Below are 21,501 nucleotides of genomic sequence, written 5' to 3'. Positions count from 1 at the left end.
ATTTCAAAGAAATGAAACAAGGAGGGCAATGAGCAGATCCTTCAAGTTCTAAGCAGACATGTTTGGGCAGAAATGTATTTTTTTTTATTTTGTAGTGTGACTATTAACTCTCATCTACCAGATGCAGAAAAAAGTCCTATATTAATGCACTACTAACAGAAAGCAGCTTAAACACAAGTCAAGACCTTAACCCTGCTCTGTGCACTTAATATTATGGACCAACTGATAATATGGTCAGTCATATTCATAATAACACTTCTTATAAAGTACTTCTCTTTCTTCGTCTCACAGACCTTCTTGGGTATGACCAAGCACATCCGGGAGACATACAGAGGGAGTTAGGATTATATCAGCAGTCTAGGGTTACAATGGTTCCTCAGCATCACAACCAAGATAGACTTGTAGACCCTCAGTTCTTAACTAGGCTTCCTTTAAAGAGAAACAAATGCTCCAAGGGCCCTAACTACTTAAATTCAGTCCCAACTGAAACTGGTGGCAGCTTTGAGATCACTCTAGCTACCACGAGTGGCTAGAGACACATTAGTGGCAAACCCAGAAAAGATTCCAGCTAAAAATTGCCAGTTAGTACATGCTAAATAGACTTTTGACAGCGTATTCAGAAACATACCCTAAAATGTGCAGGGGTGAAGTCACAAATGGTCATTCCACAAGATCTACTAGGCTAACAAACAGAATTCTGCTTACTTCTAGGTTATTTCCCTAACTCACTAGATCCATTAAAAAAAAAAAAAAGAGACCAGAAAAGAATCCTTAACCCAGACTTTCTAAAGAAATTATTGCTGATCAAGGCAACCTTTTACTTTTGTTTATTTTGAAGATTAGATTTGTCTGAATTTCTCTTTGAGGAAGCAAACACCATTATCATGGGTATTCACTGAATGTGATATGCACTGAGGGCAGGTCATACAACAAATAAGTGTGTGAGTTTAGTGAAAACAGGCTTATCCATGTTAGCTCTAATCTAATCCACACAAGACACAGCAGCAACAAAGGCCTAAGAGTATGGACTTAAGCACGACCTAAACAAACCTGCCAGGAAGCCCTGATATGTGCCTTCTGTTGGCCACACTAAATCCAAGCTGCAGTGCCTTAGGTCGATTAGCACAGGGATAACTACCAACTCTCTGACTGCATTTAATCATCCTCTGAAGAGACTGTTACCGTGTTTAACCACTATGATAGTAGGACACTAGGGTATTTACAGTGAGATTGCTTTTATAGTAACTCAGCTTTAGTTTACTTTAAGGACAGCGTTGACAGAAAGAGCACTGCCAAATTAAAATTGTTGGTTGAATTTTCTTTCCCTAGCAGAACAAAAAGAGAGACAACATTTGTGCCAGATATATTACTAAGTTTTCCACAGCTATTACTAAATTTTCACAACATATTTAGTGGGCATATGGAAACTGTATGGGCATATAATTTTATATAATTTCATAATTGTTTCCAGTAGCCAGTTTTACAAAAAAATTTGAACTTCTATGTCATAGATCGAAATATACAAAAGCTAAAAAGAAACAGCAGTAATTATTTGACTGTAGAACATTCCCACAGTAAAAACATGCATGCATCCTGTTTTTACTGGAATAATCTTGCCATTTAACTTGGGAGCACTGCACATGCAAATTAGTCATATTTGGCAAAGAGTAAATTTTTATTATTAAATGACACTTCTTTTATGAGAAAACTACAATTTGTCCCCCTTATTTAAAACCTAGTAGCAGAGCATGTTTTGGCCTTAGCTGACTGAATATGTGGAATCATGGTGGTTCTTCAGTAACGAGGTCAACTTTGCACTCTGTAACACGGCCAACAGAATTCACCAAGTCTGGTAGCACCTGCAATATACTCACCAGTGAGGCCATGGTGAACCCAATGACTTCAATGTAGCCATCATCATGGCGCTGAGGCTCAAAGTCTCTGTGATCTCCAGGGTTTCCCCAGGGCATTGTGCCAGCACAATACCTGCAAAAAGAGGTTTGGAAAGCAAGCTTTGAGAAAGCAGTTTGCCTTGATGGGTCCTGACTAGTAGCCTGACTATTAGCCTGTTCTGCTGCCCTCCAGAAGTATCCAGATATCCATTCCAGGATTCAATTCAGGGACAATTAAAAGTTATGCTGGCATAGACTGGACAAAAGGGAAAACCTGTCTCTTGTTTCCAAGCTGGTACACCATCCATAAATGTATCCATCATAATCTTTAGCAGGTTCCTTTGTAAGAGGAAAATGGGGAAACACCAGGAAATAGATAACAGAGCAGCAGCACTTTGTTCTCCCCACTTTCTTTGCTTTCTGCAGATGAGCTGTTGAGCCAGAAATCTGCTTAGCCCCTCTACTAGGCAGGCATTGGGGCTGCAGCAACAACTCCGGCCTTGGAGCTCCATTTCCACTCTCCCTGCTGGCTCAGAAGCTATAAGAGCATAAGGAATGCAAAACGTTTCATAGCTTGAGGAGGCAGGGAGAAATAAGAAGCAGGAACAGATGCAGCTGTGGCATCTATCTTTTACATCCATTCTTTAATGATAGGAAAGTGATCTAAGAGTGACAGAAGGGGAACTTTGGAGAGGTGACATCAAGTAGAAGCTTGGAGCAAGGACAATGCAGGACTCAAAAGATCAAGTGCTTGGGATTGCGTGCGGAGCAAAGTGGTAGGTTGTCTAAATCAGTGGTCTCCAAAGTGGGGTGCATGTACCACAGGGAGTGTGCAAGAAAAATCCACAACTGACAAGACAATTAGGGTGTGTGAAGAAAATATTGTTTGTACTTTTAGCAAATAAGAAAAAACCCATTAAAAAAGTGTTTGTTTCACCTTTATCGCATCCTTTCTTAATTTCTATTTTTGTATATGTTTTGTAATGTATGTAATATATTAATATCATAGTACATGTATATAATTTATAAATAAATATACATATATTGGGGTGGTGCTCAAAAATTTTGTTACCGATAGGGATGCACAATCAAAAACAGTTTGGAGACTACTGCTCTAGAGAGCAAAAGATAGACAATTTTTAAGAATACAGCTATATTTCTATTTGGGACACTTTCTAACATTAACAAAAAAGCAGTTCTTTCAATAGTTTTGTGTTCCTTTACCAGAAAAATATTGATCCTTCCCGCTTACCCCCCCGCCGCCATTTTTCTCACACCCCCCCACCTTATTTCTCACACTGCTTCTAATTAAGCAAAAGACCAGGCACCTGTCTGTGTCTTTACTACCTTGTTTGCAGGTTAGGTGCACAACTTTTGAAAGCATGTTTGTTAATCATTTCTACTCTCTCTGTATCAGGATATTCAACTTTTTAAAGGATTGTTTAGCTGCACCCTGAACTCGGATCCCATTCTGTATTGCTAATTAACAGTATTATAAGCACCTATCTCTCAAGAAGGCAACACAGTGGCAATACTCTTCCTGCACATCCACCCAATCTAGGACAACCTGTAGGGTTTTTTTTTTTTCTTTTATAACTCCAAGCATCTGTGTTCAGCTTACCTGGGTATGTTTAAAAACACTATACACTGGAACTTCAGCTCCTGGATCTTTGGAGTCAGGTCTGTACCATCACACTACAAAGCCAAAGTGACAGAGCACAGAGAAATTGCTGAATGGAGCCACAGACAAGAGAAGTGTTGCTGCTTTGTAACAACTTTCCCAAGATTTTCCTTGGAATGTGTTGCAAATGTCATGCTCAAAACTGAAAAGTAACAGAGCCATTAAACTCTCACCTCACTCTCTCTCCATTCCTCCCTCTTCCCACAACACCATGACACAATTTCTTATACTTACCACAACTTTAACATGCTTCGATAAATCTCTTGAGCTTCTTTGCAGAAAGTCTGTAAAGGCTGCCTGCAACAGAAATAAGTGCAGGAATTGTCATCAGTGACAATTAATTACCAAAATGCCATCCTTTTGTCAAACCTATTCTTCCTTGCTCTCAGGAGACATGATTTTTTAATTTTTTTTAAATGATGATACTTTTGAAAGTTCAACCAAAGAAGGTCTTTGGGCACCCAAGGATTTAAATGCAAATTCTTGCTCACATATTTTTTTCCATGGTTAAGGCACATGGGTACAGTGGGAATCATCATCCAGAAAGTCATTATATGTCACGCATTATCAAATTAATGTGTCTCTCTTAATAACTGTATTTTAGACTAAAACATTGCCCATGTGCCTCCTGAGTGCAGAAGTGGATAATTTTATTTGTGTATTCACATATGAACATGAATCACTCCAAATAGCTAATCTCTGCCTTCCACTGCCCATGACCCTACATCCAAGAGTACTCCTCAAAGCTATAAAGATACAGGATAACACTTGCAGAATTTCTTTAGAAAAGTCAATATCAATGTGCTGCCCAAACCCTGAAAGAAGCAGAGCAGTTCATTGAGAAGCTTATGAGCCAGGAGCAGGGGGAGCAAGACATGACCAGTACTATGTCCACAGGAGTAGCATTTCTCTCACCTGCTAAGCACCTTAAAATAACAGTGCTTGAGGCACTTTTCAACAGACACATGTGTGCAGCATTGCCAGAAACAGTACATGTACACTTTAAATTGCAGCAGGCAAATTGAACTGGCATGAGCTCCTGATGTGAGAAAGTGAGGGGGAAGGTACTTAAGAAAACATTAAAACAACTTAGCATCATTCTGTAAGATGAATCACAACTCACCCCTGCATAAAACATTTTATTTCTAAATCGGCTGTTGAATTTCTCTGGATTTGCTTCTGTGAAAGGATAAAAAGGAAAAATATGAACACCCTAATAAAACAAGTAGACTCCATTGTACCTTCACTTTCCCTGCTAGTACTATAGTGCTTTTAGCACACACCACACAGTGAAAATATTAACATAAATATAATTTTCCTGTGTGAGAGTCCCCCATCTGTGCCATCATCTGCTATCAGATTTCAAACATTGATATTGAATTCTTCCCCTTTCCTGTAGAGTGAAAATAGATGGAAACATGAGCAAAGAGGTAACAAGAATACAATCAGTTAATTTAGCGCCTCTCAGACTATTCATTTTATGACCCCTCAGTACCATTTGTGATACTTTTATTTCTACCAACGCAGAACAGACCACTAAGAATTATTAGAAATCCATGAAACACTAACCCACGCTTTGAAGCAGGAGTAAAGCATTAGTAAATTACAAGATGAAACAGACACTTAAAATTTTGACGTGTTACAAAGAGGTACTGAGGAAGACATCTCTACCCAAATATTCCTGCAGCAAAAAAATAAGCGGTTGCTCTAAAACCTATTTTGAAAGTTGTCTCATTTTGATTAGACTCTAAGTGATGGAGAATTTTAATGGTCAGTAGTAATGCACATCTAATGGTTAATTATTCTCACTGTTAAAATAAATGTGGAGGGGGTTCCTATCTTGAACTTTTCAGACTTCAACTGCCAACCACTAAATCTTATTATACTTCTCTGTCAGATTAAAGAGCCCCCAACTATCAGATATCTTCTCCTTGAGTAAATACTTACAGGCAGTGATTAAATCGCCTCTTAACCTTCTTTCTGATAAGCTAAATGGAGCTCCTTTAATCTCCCAGTATAAGGCATGCTCCCCAGAATACAGGTCATTGTCATGCCTCCCTGAGAACTGCTTTCCTAGCTTGTAGCATCCAGAGATTTCAGAAGCAGCCCTTCTGACACTGTATTCAGTGGTAGTACCAACCACCTATCCTTGCTCAGTAAACCTCTAGTGAAAACATCCAAGTATCAAGATAGTTCTTCTGACTAAAGCATCACACTGGTGTCAACACTTCCAAATTACTTCTACTCAAATGACCACTTGAAACAATGTTTCTAGTTCCCATTGAAGTCACTACATCTCACAATATAAGGCTCCATTTTGTGAGAGTGAGCTACATACTCTGCATTTCTTGTTTGATTGTTTGCCCAGCTACTGTTATCATCCATTTGTTGTGTTGCAGGTGAGCCTGGAATGCAGTCAGGGCCACCTCTTCTTAAAATGATTAATTTAACTGCATAAGTAAATCTCATCTCACTTACTGAGCTCACAGCTCTTTACAGAAAGTCTCAGCATCCCACGCTAAGAACCAGGAGGCTCCTGAAGGCTCAGTGCCCGTGCTACACATTCCCTGATGTTGTTATACCCCATGGTGCCAGGCAGCAGCCACCAGGGCACTGGCTTTTATGTGGATTCTACTACAAATACTGACTCGAACCAAAGCCCCAGTTTGGAACTGGCTAATCAGGAAAGGAGCCTTTCTGAGGTCAGGGACCTTCATCAACATATTGAACTGCTCCTACCTCTGACATAGCAGATGAGTATGGGTAGGGACAGAGGACTGCGATGTAGAATAGAGCCTAAAGTTGAGTAGAGCGCAATTTCGATTGTAGAAGTAAATCACTGACTGCATATTCAAGGCTCACTCCATCCTCACCCTTCTCAAGGCATCAATGGAATAGGAAAAGGAAAGTGTGTGTGTGTCCGCACACACGTGTGCGTGGGGGGGGAGTGTCCTGTAAACGAACAGTCCTGGAGAGCTGACGGAGCAGACAGCGTGTCAACAGGGATAAAGTAAATTGCATCTCCCTTGATCCACCAAAGCATAAGGATAACAAGGGAGGAAACTGCGACTCCAGAAAGAGTTGCTACCCAGAACGCTTCCTGAAGAAGCAGAGCTAAATACATTAGGCTTGGAGCCAACCCTCAAAGATCAATCTGATTAATCACAAGAAAAGTGTAGAGGTTGCCATGGAAAAGGCCACATTCACGTACAGGTTCCTCTGAAACATTGCAATCACTGCTTATTCTAAATATAACAGTTGACCAATCTCTATTGCATAAAATGCCCTGATAGGCTGAGAGTTCAAATCAATATCTGATTTATTTTGGTTTGGAGGCGAGGGGGGAGGAAGGGGAAGAGTAGATGGGTATGGTGTTTGTTTTAATACTATATGTGATTACAATAGCTCCACACAAGCAATTGCGTACAACCACTTGTCTTAATGGACCAAGTGCAACAGCCATGAAAGTGCTTTAAGTTTTGCTAAAGTTTTGCTAAGAGTTTCTCTGGATTGTCAGCAATTGTAAATGAGATGAGAATCTGTTTTGCACTGCTTAATTCCACATGAAACACAATAAAACCCACACACCAGCAACACCTCCAACGCTACAAGCTTTTCTTTCCTAAAACACATAGAACTCATTTGTATATTTTAGCATTTGAGAGGGTAAGGAAGACACCAGCAGTGATGACTTGTAAGAGCAAACTCTTCTGCTATGAAAAGCTCTCCTGGCCACACATACCCACTCACAGACACACAGCTTGGTCTGCCAAGTTTTTTTTCACCCATGTAAATTTTTAAAACACTGGCATCTCTGGAATAACATCCATTCTTTATGGGGCTCCATTACTTCATTATTAAGTAATGCCTCCATTAAGTGAGAAAGTAGCCACGCATTTCATCTCTACAGTATATTCACAGTCACATTAGTAATGCATAGTGATCTGCATTCATCAAAAAATGCATACAGCTGTCATAGCTTCATTTCTGTGCCCTTTTGTGGCCTCTCATTATTATTCCTAAAGCTTGAAGCAGTCTTAAACATTATTAAATATGCATTAGCTCATTCCATCATGTATCCTGCTCTTTATTTAGCATGGCATTAGAGTGCTATCTTTTCATCTTGAAATGACACTCTGATAGTATGAAAGTGAAGATAAGGGAGGCTGTCATTCAGAAAAAAAAATACCTGCATATGAGGCTGAAATGACCAAAAGCTGAACACAGACAATTGAACGAGGTTTGTTTCCACAAGCATGCTTGCCTAAACCATATAAATAGAGCAGTTCACATCAGTCCAAAGCTCGCCTGTTAAGCCACATTTGGATCTGTATGGGGTGGTATAACTGCCACCAGCAAGGGGACAAATGAGATGCTACAACAGCTCAAATTCCTGACAGTTTTGTGGACTTCATTAAACCTTTCACTTGCATAGAGACACTCTAGGTCTGTACCAAGTCCAATGATATTATGCTATACTCATCCACAGGTAACAGCTGTTCAGTTTGAGAACACAATTATCTGCCTGCTACCCTGCTACTTCTACAGCCTCACAGCTTTTCTCTTCCCTCCACCTCCACACTGGAGGGAAAACTGACACTTAACTTACATTTGTTTTTCTTTCTGCTCTTATCCTGACACTTCTGCATCAGCATAAACTTCCTTTGTATCTGTACTTGGTATCTCCTTTAAAAGACCAAAAACTTTGAAAAGCTCCCCTTTTAGCCCTTTTCCTCCAGTGAATGCCATTTTTCCTTGTACTTTTTTCATTTTTAAATTATGAAGTCCCTTGGAAACTCACATGATACAATCACTTCCTTCCTAATTGTGTCTGTATCTTGGGTTTTTATGTTCCAGCTTTCCTTCCGAATTATAAGATGTTAAATCCAACTCCATTTGTAATTCATAAAATAACTACCCATTCCCAAGGCTAAGGAAATAAAAAGTTCCTATTACCTCTAGATTCGTGGAACTCCAGTGTAACATGTGCATCAAATCCAAGGCTGAAGTAATTATTGAAGACACTGAGTGGAAGCTGTAATTGGATAATAAAAAGACATGTAAAAAACCCATGAATTAAGCATTCCGTGACAGACCAGGAATTAACTACTTTAAATCTGGCATCTCATGAAAACCTAAGAAAAAGGAAGTGGAACATATTAGGGAAATGCATGCAGAAGGTTGCTCTGAAGGTTAGTAATAGCTTGTGGAAGATGATCAGATACAAAAGCCTAAAGAACACAAACACATCTACAATGTTTATGATCATATATGTATCTTTGTAAACACAAAGTATTCCTTATGTTGTCATTGAGATTTCCCATAATGCTGCTCCACTTAACATGTCAATATGAAGGTTTTCCTAATTGCTGGCACTTCAAGCTCGGCATGGCGAATGAAACTCAAGCCGTGTTCTTCCCGCTTCATATATAACGAGGAGCAATGCAAGTCCCAGACAAGAAGCCCTAATTCTACTGAGGATGCATGAAGCAGAGTACACATCTGGCCTCTTCTTCATTACACACGCCCAGTGGGGCTGTGGAGAGAGAACAGTAGCATCCAATAAGCTGGAAATTATAACTGAGAAGAGGAAAATGGTTCACAATTTTTTTTCTGTAACACTTTCAACATCTCCAGTCCAAATGACATATTGCTATAAACATGATTCCCTCACAAAGATCTTCCCATTCTTCAACTATCAAGATCATATGGAGACCCACACACAAAGAAGTTAGATACAAAAATACACTACTCCTTCCTGTGAAGTAGGGAACCGTTGGTATCCATTAGCAAAGTCCAAAGGAATAAAATTCTACATCCTGTTCTTAATTTTATATCTCTAATTTAGGAATGTATGGTGGTCACAAGGTTGCTTCTCCTGCCACCCCAGGTTAACTAGAGAAAAAAAAACAAAACAATGACCTTTCAGATAAGATGCCAGGGATTTTTGCTAGGACTTCGTTCTTCAGATAAATGCTCAATGTCTGAGACTTACAAACAACAAATAAATGGCTGGTATGTATTACGTTTCACACACCTCTGGAAGCATTGAAAAGAGCAAAAGGAAGCGATGCAACTGGAGAATTAAAAAGTTTTAGAGCTTCTCCATTAATGCATCTCATGGTGTAACCCAAAGATGCTCTTAAGCATCCTACAGTCTCCCTCAGAAAAAGAAAGCTCTAACCTTACGTGCCCCATCCTCCAGCTCATCCTGTGGCAAATCAGGGTTGCGCTCAACCTGGAGATTCCATCGGTCCAGCTGGACAATGGTCCCATCTTCTACATGGCACAGGATCTTGGACACTGGCTCATCTGTGTAACCCTGACAGCAGAGAGAGTGTCAGCAGAGTATCAGCCATGGATAGTGAAAGCAAAGCAAGTCACTCACCAATTACCTGGCAAACTTCCCTCCTTTCATAGAGGCCGGATCAAGTGTTCCTAAGAACACCTCTAAAATATTGCTAAATTTCGCTATGTTCAGCCACTGTAACAAGCTATTGCTGTGGTACACAAGTCTTGGGCAGGCAAAGTAAGAGAGGAGAGGAACTCAAAGTGTATTTGCCTTGCCTGGAGAAACTCCAGTGGTGTAGTCAAGGATAAACAGAGAGAAATAAAGTTTAAACTATGCTTAAATTAGAAGCCTGCATATCCTTCTCATTACTTGGCCTAAAATACCAGACAGATACATCTGTGTACACTTCTATTACAACAACTACATTGTTAATAATTCAAGATCCTTGACTGGAAACTGAACCAAACCATTGTGCCTAACTGAAGCAGACCTTGGACACAGCCCTGCCTGTTTTAGCCGAAGTGAAGTTTCACCCTACTATACAACTAAATCAGACCAGCAAGTTGAGAGCCTGCACGTGAGGGTACCCCAGTCAGTGCTTACCCCACCCCAGTTGAGGGTGCGGGCAAGGTCATTCCCAGTGCCAAGCGGAAGGACAGCCACAGGAGGTGGGGGGCTGAGTTGCAGCTCATCGAGGATGGAGAGGATCCAGCCCACCTATAAAACAGGAAATGCAGAGAACACTTAGTCAGGAAGATTAAAATGGATGGGAAAAAAAAAAGGAAAAAGACATATTTCGATTTGATAATTTGATAGTTTCCCCTTTACAGAGATCAAGTAAAACAAAAGGGAGAAGGAAAAATGAGGATTTAACTCTACAGCTGCCTCTTCTGAGGTTTCGCCTTTCAGAGAACAGGTACAGCAGTTTTCCTGAAGCTCCTGTGCAAGCAGAAGCAGTGGGATGTAAACACTGGCTGTCTTCAACAGCACACAGAGTTACTGAGGAAAAGGAGCACATAAATTGCTGTTCTTTAAGCAGGAAATGAAAACACATAGAATTACACCTGGCTAAGGCTGCCTAACTATTGCTCTGAAAAATACTGTATGTAAAAATGAGTGAAGAATAAATATGAATGAATCAAGATAAGTTTTTTTAAGTGCCCTCATGCTAAAAGAAACTAAACCTTTGACAACTGTCCTGAAAGAAGATGAGAGACACTTTAAAACAGCATGGTATCTCAGAGCATGTCCTGGAACTGGAACAGAGGGTCCAGATGAAGTCAAGCGTCGACTTGCCCACAGGTCTCCCATTCCCCAGACCTTAGAGACTTTAGTGCTGAATTATTTCACTCAGTGCAAAGCATAAAATATATATAGTCTAGTTATACACACATATGTATACATAAATAGAAGACTAGAATGTAAGACAAACTCTAATGCTCAGGGTTGAAGACTTTGGGTTCCAGTGAATCTGGCTCTTTTGTGTCATAAACTATTGGTTATTTTAGACAGCTGTTTCTCTCTCCTGTCCCTATTCTAGACTACATAATACTTTTAAATAGAAATTGAGGCAGAAGGAACAAATTACTGTAAAATATTTTGTTTTCATTAAATGGAAATTTCCAAGGAGGTAAAGAAGAGTTGCTGAAAATATTCTGTAACTTTTTATGAATTAAATTGTTGCTACAAGAAAATAGGACTATTTCTTAAACTATTTCTCACCTTTACCAAAAAAAAAAAAAAAAATTAAAATCTGTGAAAGGACCTGTGCTGCATTTCTAAATAAAGAATTAAGAAAAAACAAAACCATAAGATAAAAATTGATTTTTTTTCCCTGATGCTAATGTTCAAAGATGCAGTCTGTATTGGAAATGTGAGCTTTTAAACAAGACGTAAAACTGAAATCAGCTGCAGCTGGACATGATTTTTTTTCACCCCACTATGGAGGGAGGAAAAATCCCCAACTCCCCACTACTATGATTTCAAATAGGTTCTTACACCAAACTGGGATGAAACTGGAGCTTCACAAAAGGTACCCAGCATAACATGGGCATTGGGAACCACCGTTGCAATCTGAAGGACTGAAGTGGGGGTGGCCTGGTAGATACAGCAACCACCACTCTATTTGGTATTCTGGGGTATTTCTTTCTCCAAGTCTCTTGAAGAAATTTAATTAAGTATAAATAGCATTTATCAGACAGTTATTTATCATAACCAATTACAACTATTAAAGCATTCATCCGGGATGTGAACCTGCATTAGAACTCATTGTCTGACAACAGTCATCTGAATCACTTACAACTCTCATGAACTTGGATGTCACCAAAGGTACTTAGGTCTATCATAGGCACACAGTAGGACTAAGTACAGTCCTTAAGAGATTTTCAGAGATAAGTAATCCTATACCTGTCAAAAATCTATCCTTCAGTATTGATAACAGGAGACAGAATAAAGACTCCCAATAACTTCACTAGGGCCAGGACTTCTTTAAGAGTCTTCTGTCATTAGCCCTTTGTCATTGCCACTGACTTAATCCATACATCTGTGCCTCAGCCTCCCACTGGTGCAGGTAGCATTACAATACCTACCACTTTTCTAAATGTTTTTAACTGATAAACAGACACTTCAAATTACTAATTTAGCAGTACAACATTACTATTTAACTTGAGGTCATTTCTAAACCTTGCACATTAGTTTTACAATCCAGGATGACAAAGACTATCATTTCCCTGTAAACAGAAAGCTCCTGACTGCTTTGAAAGCAAAGCATTCCACTTACGCCCTGGAAAGGAACAGCAAGCAGCGATGATGGAAAAGTTACAATAAGTTCTGATTCACCTCAATAATGCAAGGTAACATCTGGTCTCATTGAATATTCACGAAGTCCATTTGAGCCAGATTTTTCATTTCTAGATGTAATGGCTTTGGGAATAACTAGATATTAATTTGCTTCAAACTGAGCAGCAGCAAAGGTAATAGCAGAGTGCTGCTCATACTAATGAGAAGGTGCTGCCACCTGTCGCTTGCACTGCTCAGCAAAGGGAAAACAAAAGATGGTCAGACTCAAATGTAGTTGCATTCATTTCTATTTTAATATTTTCAGGATGAAGATTTATTTTTCCCCTATTAAAATATTGGCTTCCTCAGATGGAAGCTGCAAAGACTTTCAGAAACAGATTGAAACTCTTTTTTCCAGCCATGTCTCCTGCTAAAGCAATGCCTTGCAGGTTTCTCAAGGAATATTCACAATTCAGTAGTATCTTATTGTCCCAGGTACCAGCAAGGCAGTAGTCAAATCACGTATTTTTTTCACTCTTGCAGAGAAAGTACTAGTATTAATAACCCCTACAGCTGGCATTTTAAAAGAACGCACAGAAGCTAAACAGAAAGTTCCCCCAGAAATTCAAGTAGAGATGGGCTGAGGGTTTGTTCAGCTCACTACAAAAAGAAAAAAAAAGAACACACAAAAAACCACCTCCCCATGCCCAAAATATCTACATATTATCTATGCAAGGCCAAGCCATTGCACCTTGCAACCAGTAATGCATTTTCTTTACTACACTTACGGTTACAACTGTTATCAAGTACCTGCTTGGGGAACTGATCTTCACAGATTAAAGGTCAGTTTTTCAACTGTATTTAAGCACTTGGTGGCACAGACCAAGACTTACAATATTCCTAAGTACTGGAAAGAGTAATGCGGTTGTAATGCCTCCATTATCACTTTTGGCCTCCAGGCCCTGAACCACAGAGCCTGTCTGCAACTGAAGGTGCCTAAATCCTTTAAAGATCTGACCCTTTTCGCTTATCCAAGAACATACAGAAATTCAGTAGCAAAGAAAAATACTGACCATGGATCTGCCAGATCCCGGGCTAGTAGTAAGACCAATGCAATATCCTTCCTTACAGATGCTTTGTAAAGGAAGTGGGGAAACTCACTTTCTTTAGGTACAGAGGAGACCCTATTTGACTGTACTTAGACATCATGGAGACAACAGCGGGAAGGAGCAGAAATTAAGATATAATGGCCTCCAGACACTGACTTAACCTACTAGACCCTCAGATCTGTGTAAATAGTGAGAGGAGGCCAGTAAAGTTAGTCTTTATTTTTTTAAGCTGTATGAAATCTTTATGCATAAAGCAGATAGGACCTTGGACATTAGGATCTGGCCCCATCACTACACAGGCCAGGCCACACAGAAAATTTTAAAAAAGTAGATTTCACAAGCATAATATACATTATCTGACTCTGCAGGCATCGCGAGGTCGGAAACCCACAACTGCAAGGAATTTAATCTCTGTGATGACCAGAGGGCTGCCAGACGCCGGCCACCTACCGTCCCATCCCCGCCGCAGGCCAGGATCCGCAGGTTTGGCACTTTTCTGTACAGCTCCAGCCTGGCCAGGGGAGGGAAAGGGAAAAAAAGGGGGGAAAAAAGAAGTCAGAACAATTATGCAGGCACTTTTTATGCCTTTTGCCAAGTGACAGTTTAACCGCCGCTTACTGCGTTTTCAAATATTCATTACTAAGGGTGTGGGTGGAGGCAGAAAAATAAAAGAAAAAAATAAAACTCTGTTACTGAAAGCCTCAGCAATGAGGAGGCATCAGCCCTGGCAGCTGCAGGCAGCATTGGCCCCAACCCAACCTGAGCCCTGTGGCTCACTTCACATCTTCACGCACACACACACACGCACAAGGCCACCAGGATGTGAAATGGGGCCTTCCTCCATGGTTAGGCAGCACCTCCTGAGAAGTATTTGATCAATTTCGCATGTTCCCATGCTAAATCTGAAAGGCCAGATTCTCATGTTCTCTCTGGAGATGACAAAAAATCTTCCATTTTTCTCTTATCCTAAAGCAAACAAATATAAACATTGAGGTTTTTAAACAAAATTTGATATTCCTCCTCAGGATTTGCTGAGCCACCATTTCTGAGGCATGTGGAACATGACAGCTGCTTCAGCTGGTAACTGTATTTCTTTAACACCACAGAAGGCAATAACATCTAAGAGAGCTCTTTCTCTGGATATCTGATCTAAGATACCAACAGGAGAGCCAAAAAAAGCACCCATTAAAGACTTGTTCCTTCAGTTGCATGAGAGAGAGGCACAATGAAATATCTCCCAATGGAGGGGGTACATTCATAATGTAGAGAGCTGAGTGACCAGAAGACCTAATCCTCCTTTAACTCCATTACACAGTTCTGAAAACTGTATGTATACTTTAAAGCTTCTATACATCAGGAGGGGAGTAGCAGTGTAGGTATCTCAGCAGGAAAAAAAGGCTTGGGTGCTCTAGAAGTACGAATAGCAAATACCTGGACCGTGGTTATACAGGTAAATATTTGATTTTACACGATTACTATATTTTTGTGCTGCCTAACCTGTGAAAGTAGAGTTGAACGGATGGTTGACTAAAGCAAGTATACCTATCTCAAATACCATAGAAGGATGATCTCTTAACCCTTAGCAGTGAGTATCATCGCTTTAAAGACAGGTCCTCCGTCCCCTGGCAGAGGCTCACAACTATTGCGCAGAGAAGCTGAGTTAGCTACTCAGCAAGCAGAGGTACTTGCATGCTGCTGTTATGTATGGAAATCTGGAGGCAGCCTCACCCCATTGCAATGCTCAGCCACTAGGGAATGGTCAGGCACCGTGGGATCTGCAGCGCGTCTGTCTTGGAGCCGTCTGGAACTAGCTGTCTGACGTGGGGGCGGCTCCTGATCTCTTCTCACTGAAGCCACCACTGCAGCCCCCCCCCCCCCCCCCCGCCCCAAACCTGGACACGTAAACCCTATATGCAGTCTACCAATCTATCCAAGCTAGACCTTTAACTGATCTCCTGATAAGAATTATGGTCTGCAGCACTGAAGGCTCGAGAACTTACGCATCTCGTGGCCCTTCCTGAGAGAGATCAAAGACCTGGCGTGGATTCAAATACCACATAAACATTTGGAGAACCTTGGTGCCCTGGGAAAAGAGAAAAATCAAAGGAATAGATTTATGATTATTAGAAATAATAGTGTTCAATATTCACTATATTTGGGCTGCTTTTCTTTCTTCTGTGCTTTACAAAGAAAAAGCATAAACCAAGAAAGAGACAAACTAGAAGCTGGCATAGCAGATGACTGCTCTATAGAATAGCAACCCACCAATCTGGGCAGGGTGCGTATAAATACATATAGACTAAATTTAACAACACATCATTAATGGTTCATAAGAACAGGCATTCAGGGTCAGACCAAAGGTTGAGCTCCCACAGCAACCTGTTCTCCTACTTCTCACCACCTGCAACAAGAAATCTCTGTTATCCCACACCACCCTCAGCCATCCATGACAGCAAGAAGTTGAACAAGCTTGTGGGCAAAGTCACCATCACATTGAACAGTGTTCTGCACAACATCCAAGCAAAGACACTGCTTTGACCTTCACCGTCACCACCATGAACACTCATACGTGTAGCCCTCTACCATCTAATGAAGCAGGAGCCAAGGACTCTGGGCTACAGCTGCCCCAATGCTCCCTCAGTGCAGCATGACCAGCCCATCACCTAAACATATAATTTCTGCCTTCTGAAACATCTGGGTTCATATGCCAGACACTTGATTCCCTTCCTTCATGTTCTGCCCAGACACAAAGCAGCAGGATCTCTTACTAACAGAAGAGGCGTAAGAACCCCATGGGGCCAGCTTGTACTTCAAAGTAATTCAAGAATACATTTCAGACATAGCCTAGGGTGTGCAAGTCAGGAATTTTCGATAGCTCCCCCTTCTGAGGCATGGCTCTTCTGTCTGACACCTTCCCCTAAGTGGAGAACCAAGAATAGTAGTCAAAGTGCCTAGGAAAAGGGTATAAGAACAGAGAAAATAAATGTGATGTTTGCTGTAGGTATTCTGCCAGCCTCAGCTATTTGCAGTTCATAGAGCTCCTGAGCCAGAGTGGGGTCCAGGACTTTAGTAACCTTCAGGGTTTCCTCTTCCAAATCTCTCCTTCAGCCCATTTAAATTTTTAGCATCCACAACATCCTATGTCAAGGAGTTATGCAGCTGAACTACACACTGTGAGAAGGACCAACTTTTTTCTTTGTTTTGAATCAGAGTCTCAGCAGTTTTATTTGATATCCTCCCTTATCCTTCTAACAGAGGAGAAAGTGAGCAGCAGCTATGCCATTCTTCATGCACTATAGGTCTCTGTTACATATTATATCAATCTTTTCTTTTCAACCAGAAGGCCTTGTTTATCAAAAGGCACCCAGGTTATTTGATATTCAAAAAGTGGCAGAATGAATCTGCAAAACTTTCACTTGCATAAGTTTTAATTCCAAGAACCCTAAGAAAGAAGTCTGCTGCATGATCATGTTAGTCACTGAAACTTGGTTCTCCATGGTACAGTACAAGACCAGTAATGATTTTTTTTTAAATGCCAAAGGAATGTGTCATTTTACATTCACTAATTTCACTAGGCCTTCCTAGTAAAATTAAATCACTTTTTGGATAAAAGTCTAAGACTTCATTGGCAATCTACATTTTCTGTGAAAAGATTAAGTCTTCTGAAAACCTCCAAACTATCATTTTAGATTACTTTCAAGAATCTGAAGATAGGAATACAACTGCTCATATACTCAAGTATCTATTCCACCCATCCAATTCCATTGAAGTGGAAAGGGCATTCAACAGCAAGGACCTCTTCTAAGGACCGCAATTCAGTTGCATAGAGTTCTTCCTATCTGACTCACCAAAAACTATTCTCATTTGCAGAAACACTGTTGTTAAATTAAAACTTTGTGACCTGGATCCAGATGATGTTCTTACCTGATTCCCTCCACTTTTTGGATTGACAAAAACCAGCAGCGGCTTCATGAGTGGAGAAGAGATAGGCTTTATCACAAATGGCCGACCTTTGTTATCCTGAGAAATGGAAGCAAGAAACAGCTTTAGTACAAGCTATGTATGTTTCCTTGGCATAATACATGCAGGAGACCCAACCTAGCTCTGACAAAACTACCTCAGGTACTGGAAACAGTACAGCTGTGTTAATGGTGTGCTCAGCTGGGACTAACTTATCCAGCTGAGACAATTGAGTAAGAAGATAAGAGGGGGAAAAAAAAAATCACTTTAGGCCAGCACAAAACTATTTTAAATTTTTACTCAATGTTATTTCCCCAGAAAAAACAATTATTCACACAGCACTAATAATGTGTCAGATAAAGTGCTATTTCTAATACAAACAATTTTCCAATGGAAAATAGAATGCGATAAACTACTTATTTCATTAATTCCATCTAACAGAGAAGTTGTATCAGCACTTAGTGGCAGATGATCTGCTGTTGAATTCTTGGCCTTGCCAGCCCTCCCACCTTTGAACAAATGTCACAGGTCAAACATGACATGTCAATGAGGAAGCTATTTACCCCCCTACACCCTACCCCTGCAGGACACCAGAAAGCCCACTAGTGAGGGGACTCTTCTGGGCTGTGGCAGACACAGATTCAAGTTTCTGGTCTGCAGTTTTCCCACCACCCAAGTGAGGACCTTAACCAGAGAGCTCTGGCTATGCAGAGGTGAGTCTCCCTCCACCTCTCCCCATGAGGCTGGTGTTCATCTATATAACTAAACACCTAAGAAGGGTCTAGAAACAAGGTCTTCTATAAGCTACATGGTAAATCAAACCATCATATCATTCAGCTGTTTTCTCTCTCTCTCTGTGGCCCAATGTCAATTTTCACACAAACAGAATATTTCCAATATGAGATGTCCTGAGGGAGACACCCTCAAACTGGACCAGACCCTTGCATCAGTGCACTCACCATGAATTTCACAAACCCAGTTTCACACCCTTGTTCTGCCTAGTGGAAACCAAGGGTCTGAACTGAGTCTCTTACATCCCAAGGGAACGCTGTTTCATTAGGCTGCTGCTCCTTCATGAGCCCGGTATGTTGTTTCTTGAAAAAAAATCAACTCAGCAAATAAAACTTCTCATACAAGTTTTATCAAAACTGATCTCTTCTCACAACAAATTCAATAGTGTGGAATTTTCCAGTGGAAAAAAAATATTAAACACTGCAGTAAAAAAATTAAACTTTAAAGTCTGTGTTTAGACATTTAAACAAATGGAGCCTGATTTCCAAAGCACTTGAATACCTACCTCATTGCCTCTTTTGCTGGCTTTTCTTTTAAAAGATGTTCTCTTCTTTCGCCGTGTTGAAGTCTTTAGTGAGTTCTACATCAAAAGAAAAAAGAATACATGAAAAGCAAAACAAAATTTAGAAGACAGGCCCAGACAGAGCCCCTTTACGAAGCTCTTCCATGCATGTCCACTTGGAGAATGATAAGAGTATCTGGCACATGCTCGAGATTTAAATTACATGCGCTGCATGCTTTACACTTCCACACCACCGTTTATGGAGAAAGCCACACACGGAGACCAGACTGGTGCTTTGGAACTGGAAACTTTCCCACGCTGTGAGGGGGGAAAAAGATCAGATGCTCCCATAGACTCACATAACACCACATGTTGTACCTGCCAACCCTCCCAATAGGGGTAGGAGACGCCCGTTTCCCCTTCGGGGCTCCAGTCTCCTGCCCAATCAGGCTCGTCTCCTGGTATGGAGACCACCTGCATAAAGATGTAATAAAAAACATGATAAATGAGATATTTTTCATGTTTTTTTTAGGAAAGAAAACAACAAATTTTAGCTCTGGCAACCATTATGACTCAACATAACGTAGGCCACCATGGCGTATGATGCTGGCACTGTGGAGTCAGTTCCAGCCTATCAAGAAACTTGTGTAATCATCTGCTAAGGAACAAACTGAATTGTTAACATTTAAGGATTTGGGTGAGGGGGGTGTTTGTGGGGTTTTCATTTGTTTTGTTTTTAAATAACAATGTCACTTAACTACATGGGAAAAAAAACATAAAACTGCTTGTATTTTTGCAGAACCTATCAAAATAGGACTTGCATCAAAGCTATTCTCCAGGCTGGAAATAGCCTGCTCAGTGATACCAAACCAAAAGGTGTTCTGGTGTGATAAGAACAGTCCAAAAGTGGAAATCTCTCCTATTTTTTAATTATTTTAATTCAGTAACTGAAGTCATACCTGCAGGAAACCCTATCCCTTTCCATAGGATTGAAATTTTGTATTATAGGAAATACTGTAAATATTTTCTCAGTATTTCAATTTCTAGTCTAGCCATCACCAGGAAATAAAGTAATACAGGGAATTAGAAGAAAGTTTATTGTTTTTTTTCCCGGCTTCAAGAGGGGAAGCAAGATCCACTCAGCTCATCCAAACGTTCATTTTTGTCCTGATCTTATTCAAAAGTGTACCACTAATGAAAAAAAGTCAATGACCAGAGATCATCAAATCTGTAAGCAGTGACGTCTGTCCTTAATCCTGCTTGATAACCAACATTAACAAGAATCGCTACTAGATTCTGTTTAATACCTAACAACCACTTCCAGAATTTCAAGACTTCAGTATGACAAACCAGATATGGAAATTATTGTTTCCACATCTCTGAAAACTTAGAAAACCTAACAGCTATCTAACTCAAATACCTAAAGACACTGTCTTTTTTCATCCAGACCAAGAGAAACCTGCTGCAGAGCACAAGGGCCCAAGCTTTTTGTCACCTCTCAACATTCCTTGTGGACCAGGATATAGTCATGCTGTGTTGCTTACTGACAATACTGAAGACAAGACAGCTCTGCAGAGTCATTACAGGACTTTTGCCCTTTTAGACCATATTTTGAGAGACCATCTATAAAGAAGTGTTCGTACTCTTCCCTACTCTGACACAAAGTGATCTTGAAAGCATGATAAACCACAAAGACCACACTGACTATGGAAGTGCATTGGCAATATCATCTGTATGGTTTTTCACTGCCCTACCTCAGTAGTCAGACTGACTGTAGACAAAAGTCTTTATGTCAATATAAAGGTACAGGACATTACTCTCAAAGCTGCCTCCCATGGGGGCCTTAGCCTAGTTTCTCAGCCATTCTCTACTGAAGGATTCTTCCTGGCATGGGGCAAAACACATGACAGAGAGAGGAGATCTAGTCTATCCACAGTCTTGCCAGTGGTCTGCTGAAAGGTCATGGGCATATCAAGCCTTTTCCCTGTGCTTCAGTCTCTCCAGGTTTAAAATTCAAAATACTTATCCTATTGGTAAAGTGCAGTGAATTCTGCTGGCAAATCATAGTCTGTAACTCAAGTTAGGTATTATACTAGGCAAGTATTTAATTGTACCTCTGGAAGAAGAACTGTACTTGTTTTATCACCTCCACAATGGATGGACCTAAGCCCAGTGAAATTCTTCTGGAAAGGGCAAAAACAGTTAGTAAAATCCTGACTAATTTAAAAAAAAAAAAAAAAAAAGAAGGTTTAAATGTAGTTGTCATTAAATCCCATTATAACATGTCTCTTTTCTTGCCTATGGGTGGGGTGGGAAGAGGCATACAACTATATTAGAGAAAATTTTATTCTAAGCCTCCATTCATTATTACAACATTTTTCATTTCCACACTCAAAAAGGCAATAAAATATGCTATATAACAATTATGTTATTTCACTTTTTTTTTTTTTTAAACATGCCTACACCTACAGTGTTAAGAGAACCTACAGCTTTGT

At 40.3% G+C, this 21,501-nt stretch overlaps 1 protein-coding gene across 6 annotated transcripts in view; it reads right to left on the bottom strand.

Annotated features, from left to right (window-relative positions):
- DGKI (diacylglycerol kinase iota) overlaps positions 1-21,501 on the bottom strand; it is a 227,515-nt gene that overhangs the window by 97,341 nt on the left and 108,673 nt on the right. For 4 of the 6 annotated variants that reach the window (XM_087765034.1, XM_087765040.1, XM_087765036.1 and 1 more), the window contains 12 exons: positions 19,385-19,480; positions 19,010-19,084; positions 17,677-17,772; positions 15,753-15,835; positions 14,203-14,263; positions 10,469-10,582; positions 9,758-9,895; positions 8,530-8,608; positions 4,697-4,752; positions 3,808-3,870; positions 3,514-3,587; positions 1,875-1,986 (listed from right to left, as the gene is read on the bottom strand). In XM_087765034.1, the coding sequence (XP_087621160.1) occupies positions 1,875-1,986; positions 3,514-3,587; positions 3,808-3,870; positions 4,697-4,752; positions 8,530-8,608; positions 9,758-9,895; positions 10,469-10,582; positions 14,203-14,263; positions 15,753-15,835; positions 17,677-17,772; positions 19,010-19,084; positions 19,385-19,480 (1,047 nt within the window). The remainder of the gene's footprint in view (positions 1-1,874; positions 1,987-3,513; positions 3,588-3,807; positions 3,871-4,696; positions 4,753-8,529; positions 8,609-9,757; positions 9,896-10,468; positions 10,583-14,202; positions 14,264-15,752; positions 15,836-17,676; positions 17,773-19,009; positions 19,085-19,384; positions 19,481-21,501) is intronic. The other 2 variants (XM_087765035.1, XM_087765037.1) reach the window with 1 other exon arrangement.

This window comes from Nipponia nippon, unplaced genomic scaffold (assembly GCF_047370975.1).
Source record: "Nipponia nippon isolate SJK-2023a ecotype South Korea unplaced genomic scaffold, ASM4737097v1 scaffold_3, whole genome shotgun sequence".
NCBI lineage: Eukaryota > Metazoa > Chordata > Aves > Pelecaniformes > Threskiornithidae > Nipponia > Nipponia nippon.
The sequence above is the reverse complement of the archived record's forward strand: the minus strand, read 5'-3'. Positions and strand labels throughout refer to the sequence as shown.